The 7,500-nt window shown below is 40.0% G+C and overlaps 1 protein-coding gene across 4 annotated transcripts in view; it reads right to left on the reverse strand.

Annotated features, from left to right (window-relative positions):
- LOC143276201 (lysosomal thioesterase PPT2-A-like) overlaps positions 1-7,500 on the reverse strand; it is a 49,604-nt gene that overhangs the window by 26,639 nt on the left and 15,465 nt on the right. For 3 of the 4 annotated variants that reach the window (XM_076580650.1, XM_076580653.1, XM_076580651.1), the window contains exon 2: positions 1-185. This exon is cut by the window's left edge and continues 17 nt beyond it. In XM_076580650.1, the coding sequence (XP_076436765.1) occupies positions 1-166 (166 nt within the window). In that variant the 5' untranslated portion in view covers positions 167-185. Of the gene's footprint in view, positions 186-4,316; positions 4,346-7,500 lie in introns of all 4 variants that reach the window. The other variant, XM_076580652.1, reaches the window with a different exon arrangement.

Genomic DNA, 7,500 nt, shown 5'->3' on the forward strand with positions numbered 1-7,500 from the left:
GCATGGTCTTGAACTCTGCCGCGTCTGCCAGTATTCCGTGCACCCACACGATGCTCCTTTGGGCCACGCACCCCCTCCCCCACCACCCTACCGGCCCCAACACCATCACCAGTGCCACCGCCATCACCACCCTGGTCACCACAGACGCTGTTGACGACGTTGTCATCTTCGTCGGAGAGATCTGGCTGAGGACACAGCAATGAAGAAGAAGAAGTAGAAGAAGGAGGAGGAGGAGGAGAAGAAAGAAAGAAAGAAAAAATGTAATGTTTAAGATGAGAAAGATCAGTTTAAAGCAAATGAAGCCCCCGGCATAAGTACAGATTAATTTCCCTTTTTTACCAGCTTCACCAATACGTTTGCAAAATAAATAAAACTTCCATGCTTAGCAAAAGAGGTTCCTGTTCGAACAAAAAATGAAAATAATGACTGCTCTTGTTGTTGGGTCAGAATATCAGATCAGAGTGCCAAGTTTAGAGATTACAAAAAATATAAATATAACAGTAAATGCAGTTTGCATATGATTAGGCTTCATTTTTTATTTTTTTGTGCCCATCCCAGAGGCGCAATATTGTTTTAAACAAGATGACTGGAAAGAACTGGATTTTTCCTATTTTTATGCCTAATTTGGTGTCAACTGACAAAGTATTTGCAGAGAAAATGGCAATGTTAAAGTTTACCACGGACACACAGACACACACACACACACACACACACACACACACACACACAGACAACCGAACACCGGGTTAAAACATAGACTCACTTTGTTTACACAAGTGAGTCAAAAAAGATTGTCATTTGTGTACACGGCTTTGCGGTCTTTATCAGGCACGCAACGTTTCTATTCATGCAGTTATTCGTGTCCTAATGTATATACATACACACACGTACGCGCACGCGCATGCTCACACGCACATATACACACACACGCGCGCACACACACACACACACACACACACGTAAACGCACACGCACACACATAGGCATACACACGCGCATGCAAGCACGCATACACACACACACACACATACGCATACACACGCGCTCGCCCCCTCTCACACACACAGACATACACACACACACACACACACACGCGCGCGCGCGCGCGTAGAAAGAAAGACAGAAACAGAGAGGCACAGAGAGAGAGAGAGAGGCGCACAGAGAGAGAGAGACACAGAGAGAGAGGCACAGAGAGAGAGGCACAGAGAGAGAGGCACAGAGAGAGAGAGACACAGAGAGAGGCACAGAGAGAGAGGCACAGAGAGAGAGAGACACAGAGAGAGAGGCACAGAGAGAGAGGCACAGAGAGAGAGAGAGGCTGCTAGATATTAATCTTTGCGAGATAAAAAAAAAAAGAAGAAAAAAAAGAACCATAACCATAACTGTAATGTTTGGTTTTGTCCATGCGGAAAGGCGCTATATACAATTCATTATGTTCTGAATCAGACATGTATGTGAAACAACCCGACCGTTTCGCCGATGTATGCTCCGCTGAACACGAAGGAACGTAAAGCCGTATGGAAGCAGTTATTGTGGTCATTCATCTGTCTTCAGAATGACTTGTTAAGTGCGATCGGAGATTAGAAAAGAGAGATAAACCACTCGCGGCAGGCCCCTTCTTACTGTCTATAACAGTGCTGAAGCCGTTTTGGGGCACACACGCAGTGCGGAAGGGTGGGGGTAAATCACCCTCTCCTTCCCCACCTGAAGGAAACTGGTCGGTTCTGACGGTTCAGCTGCAGTAAAGGGAAAGTTAAGTTACGCCTGGAATTTCCCACGTGTAGTAAGATTCGCTGTATACAATGAAAACCGATTCATTTTTGCTTTGGTTTTTAGCACGTTTGCATCTGCTTGAATATAGATAATATAAAAAGAAAATAAAGCAGCTCCCCCCACCACCAACTCCCCCCCGCCCCCTCCCCCAGCGCAATGTTGCACATGAGAGAGACAGTTATAAATTATTGAACTGCGTTTTCGTAACGCTACTTTTTCTTCACACTTTCTGGTTTACATCACCATTTCTTCAACAACAACAACAAAAATATATATATATATATATATCAAAACATAAAACACATATTCAGCTCTGTCTCTCTTCTAACATCTGTCTATACATACATACATGAATACATATATACATAATTTCATATAGATCTATCAGTATGTAAATCTAAATCTATTTATATGTACATAATCATATATATAATTCATATATATACGAACGCTTCATGTTGCCCGAGCAGACCGTTGTATTGTGCTCTATCTCTCTCTCTAAGTCTCTGTCTCTCTCTCTCGGGAGTTTTACATGGCTGTTAAAATTCTGTACTTGTATGTGTTCGTGACAAAGGTATTTATTCAGACTTTTTTCAGTGTCCAAGAGGGGTTAAACAAGGTTGTATGCCAAGCACACAGCTGTTTTCCTTTTTCATCGGTGAATTGGCAGTGGAGTTATCAAAGAAGGGGAGACATGGAATACAAATGATACCTGGCGCAACAGATTTGCTCTTAATGCTATTTGCTGATGATGTTGTTCTCTTGTCTGACACACCCATAGGGTTACAAAATCAATTAAATGCCCTTAAGCAAGAAACAGACAGACTACAACAAACAGTGAATCTCGATAAGACCAATATTATAGTTTTCCGCAATGGAGGTCATCTTTCGACTCGTGAAAAATGGTGCTGTGGTGATAGGGAAATAAAAGTAACCAATACATATAAATATTTAGGAATGTTATTCACAACAAAATTGAGTTTGACATCTGCGTGGAATGAAGCAAACAGAAAAGGGAAAAAAGGTGTAATCCAAATTATAAAATCACTCAGGAGACTGCGTTCGACTGACGCTTTCCTTTCGTTTGGGCGGGGCAAAGGCAACTCATGAATAATGAATACATGTCGCGGCGCAGGCTGCCTGGCTTCAGCAATTTCTGCAAGTGGTTTATCTCTCTTTTCTAATCTCCGGTGCGATGCATCATCACACATGTCAACGGTATGAATTCACGACTTCGTCAGCGCAGTATTCGGGAGAAAACGTCATCTTCTCGTGTACAAAAAAATAAAAATAAAAAAAATAAAAAAAATAAAAAAATCTCCACAAATCAACCTTGACAAGTCTTCATAATACACAAAAGATTATCAACCAAAGAATCTTCTTAACTTTCTGACAACATTTCCGACATCCGGTTGAAATTAATAAAGGGTATCCTCTAAGTGTGACATAAACACAAACATGATGATTGTTCGTTGGAAAGTCAAACTGCTATTGACAAAAAAAAAAACGACGGGCGCAATAGCCGAATGGTTAAAGCGTTGGACTTTCAATCTGAGGGTCCCGGGTTCGAATCACGGTGACGGCGCCTGGTGGGTAAAGGGTGGAGATTTTTACGATCTCCCAGGTCAACATATGTGCAGACCTGCTTAGTGTCTGAACCCCCTTCGTGTGTATAGGCAAGCAGAAGATCAAATACGCACGTTAAAGATCCTGTAATCCACGTCAGCGTTCGGTGGGTTATGGAAACAAGAACATACCCAGCATGCACAACCCCGAAAACGGAGTATGGCTGCCTACATGGCGGGGTAAAAACGGTCATACACGTAAAAGCCCACTCGTGTGCTTACGAGTGAATGCAGAAGAAGAAGAAGAAGAAGAAGAAAACAAAAAAAACAACAGAATATGATCAGGCATATCACGCCCCAAAACACCTTCCCTGAGAGAGACAGAGAGAATGAATGAATGAACGAATAAATGAATGAGTCTCTACTTTCCAACGGTGAAGATATAAAAAAAAAAATAAAAAAAAAGATTATCAGCAAACTGGCCGACTATATATATACCAACACATACCTATCTACACTATGAATGAATGAATGAATGATATCGGTACTTATATAGTGCCTATCCTCGGTCGGAGACCAAACTCTAAGCGCTTTACATACACGGGGTCATTTGCAAAAACAGACTGCCTACATGGGTAGAGCCGACTGACGGCTTGCCACAGGGCGCTCATCATTCGTTTCCTGTGTCATTCAATACACGTGTAAGAATAGTGGCATAGATCTGATGGAAAACGAAATCACTACAATGAGAGACAATGGTTTATTTGTTCGGCCTCAGGCTCATAGAAAAAACAAAGTAGGCCACGAACAACCCAAAATATTAAATAATGATTCAATTAGTGTGAACAATATATCAGTGCGTATGTGACAATCACAAACTCATAAATATACACATTCTTCCTCATTCTCCCCCCTCCCCCTGTCCCCTTTACACACACACACACACACACACACACACACACATGCGCGCGAATTTACCACACAGGTCTCGTGACACGCACATGCGCCTGGTTTGAATGAAAAATAAAAACCAAAAAAAAAGAAGAAGAAGCAGAAGAAGCTGGCAAGCGGACACAGTTACGTCGAAAGACATTGGGAGACAAACAGTATACTAAATCAGTTGGCGTAAAATAAACTTAAATAAAATAAAGAATGTTTAGCTTCGAGAACATCAACTATCAGATATACAACGTTGACGTTTAGCGTGGGGAAATACTAGCTATCAGTTCGTTTTGCGCATGCGCCTAGTGCCCGGATCATGGAGAAAACAGCATTCTCCAGGTGAAATGTCGTCTGCAACAACACTTGCAATAGCATTCGATAGTATGTCCGTACTGGTTCGTCCTGACAGTTCCTATACGAGTGGTGTTGTTAAAAGAAATATATATATATATATGTCAAGTCAAGTCAAGATTTTATTTCATGATGGTAAATTGAATAAGCAACAATTGCTTTTTTTACATCAAGCCATCAATGAAAAAAAATAAATGAATTTTAAAAAACACAAATAAATAATTAAAAATAAAAAACGGAAAAAAAGAAAAATATATAGGAGAGAGAGAGAAAGAGAGAGAGAGAGAGAGAAGAAACAAACGGATGAAGAGCAACAATAAGAACAAAATGCATATATATATATATATACAAGAATATTGTGATAAAGAAATACACAATTGCATTTCCATTTCACACACACACATACACACACACACACCACTGAACACAAATTCTCGGACACAATTACACCATGCCCATCCCACCCACATGCACATGTTCCCCCATATAGTGCAAAATCCTTGCAAACACAAGCATTTACAAAACATTTCACAATGTGTGTGTGTGTGTGTGTGTGTGTGTAAGAACAACAGTAGTCTTGGCATGGCTTAAAAACTTAACTTATTATTAAAATACGGCAATTTTTTCAACAAGGGATCAAGCTTTTTAATTCGAAAGCGAGATCACTGTTTCGCTTGCCTGAAGAAGCTGTTATACAGGGAAAATTTGCTGCATTTCCGTTACAAGTTTTAAAGACATTCCAAGACTGCCGAGACTACTGTTGTTCTTATTTTATATTTTACTATTATGTCAGTTTCTTTCTACAAGGAGTGATGCCCAAAACACCAAGAGCGTATGATCTTTATATATATATATATATATATGTGTGTGTGACTGCGAAGTTCACAAGTAGACCTTACCCCCCGTGGGAATGCCGGGGGTATTTCAGTATAAATAGCATCCCCGCCTTCTGGAAATTCTGTGCTAGAAATTTCCTCTTTTCTGTCACTCTCTTTGTTTCTGCCTTTTTTTTCCTGTCTTCACTGTTATGTCCTTTTTCTGCCTTCCCACTCCATTCCCCTTTCTTTTTTTCAAGCAAGCCTTGACACTTTTTTTTTCTGTTTTCCGCCGTCTATGATGTACTGTCTGTGTATTCTGCTGAGTTATTTGCCTATAAGGCCTTTTATGTATTTTTTGCTTGGCTTTGCAGTATTGTTGCTGTTGTTGTTGTTTTTTGTTTGTTTGTTTTCCTTTTTTTTTTTTCTTTTTTTTTTTTTTTTTTTTTTTTGTTGCAATCCGGGGATTATAAATTAAGCGGGATGGCTGGCGTTCTCAGCATGGCCTAGTTTTATTTGCCATATGGAGCTAAATGGCTGGGATACTGTGTTATGAACTGTGTTTTGTGGGTTTGTCTTAGTGGGGTTTTGTTTGTTTCTTTGTTTGTTTGTTTGTTTGTTTTTGTTTTTGTTGTTTTTGTTTTTGTTGTTTTGTAAATGTGACAGTTTTGTGTTGACGCGGTTGAGCATTTGTATGGTTTGACAGTCCTGATATGGCCCTGTGCCGTCGGCTGAACTATAAGCAACAAGAATAACAAGTAGACCTTAACCGACAAATTGCCCATGACGGTTACTATATCTCCTCATACCTCATTTCCGTAATGGCTTTTGGCCGTTGACAATGGTCGAACGTATGAGGCCTGTAACATCGTCACGCAATAGTGACAGAGAAAGAGAAAATCTGCTCGCTGAACTTCCTTTCAGCGCAGGTGTTTGTTTGTTTGTTTGTTTGTTGTTGTTTTTTGTTTTGTTTTTTTGTTGTTGTTTTTTTTTTTTTTTTTTTTTTGTTTTGTTTTTTTGGTTTTTTGTTTGTTTGTTTGTTGGTTTTTCTTTTAAGATTCGTTCGAAAATAGTATAGCAAACTGAGATATCTGCATCGCTCTGTCTGTTGAGCTGACTGTTGCTGTCTAAACTGTTTTGATCCAGGGGCAATTAACAACTCAGCAGATTTTTGTTTGGCTATAAAACTATTCACTTCATTGTGTAAAGTGGCATCGATTTTCATCAGAAATTGTTAGCAGCTGTGTTCTAAACCTTCAGCTGGAATATGGGTATCATAAGAGCCTGAAAAAAAAATAATGATAAAGAAAGAATGAAAGAAATATAATTATGTACCCTGTTGCAGTAACCATCAAAAACATCTCCTCGTTGTCTTTCTAAGCCCCCACCCCCACCCCCCACCCCCCGAAGGTTGAAATGATTGTTTGTCTTTTCTCAAATCAAGAAACAGAATTCCCAAGGTTGAATTAGAAGGGAAAAAGAACTTTGGTATTGGTAAAAATATACTTTTGCAAATGAATAATTCGAAAAGAAAAAAATTGAATGAAAGACAGAAATCAATATATATAGAAAGCAAAGAATATTTTGAATTATAGCAAAGGATGTGCAGCTTTTTTAACAAGGGAGATCACTGTTAAACTGCACTCTTGGAAAAAGTAGATGGCACTTTTTATGGGTCCTGCTTGAGCATCGGGTTTGAAGAGAAAGGGGAGAAACTTGTGGACACAGGCTGAATTATGAAGAGTAATGGGCCCTGTTTAAGCACCGCGTTAGAACAGAAGGGAGAGAACCTTGTCAACAAGTGATGAAGCCCCGCTATCTTTTAACTCACTCAGTACGGCCAGTCCTCTCTTCTCCTCTACACAGACCCCTTGGATGTCCAGTGGGTGTCTGAATGACCCAACCTTTAGCTTCCGTCGTCAGAATTATGGCATTCTTTGTCAACAATCACCTCTTTAGTATAAGAGCCTTCCGCTTGCAATATTGTGATGGTGGTAATTGGGGTGAAACGCTGTTAACGTCGTCTCTTTCGCCGTTCGTATGGAGAGAGTTAA

This window comes from Babylonia areolata, chromosome 31, assembly GCF_041734735.1.
Source record: "Babylonia areolata isolate BAREFJ2019XMU chromosome 31, ASM4173473v1, whole genome shotgun sequence".
Lineage (NCBI taxonomy): Eukaryota > Metazoa > Mollusca > Gastropoda > Neogastropoda > Buccinidae > Babylonia > Babylonia areolata.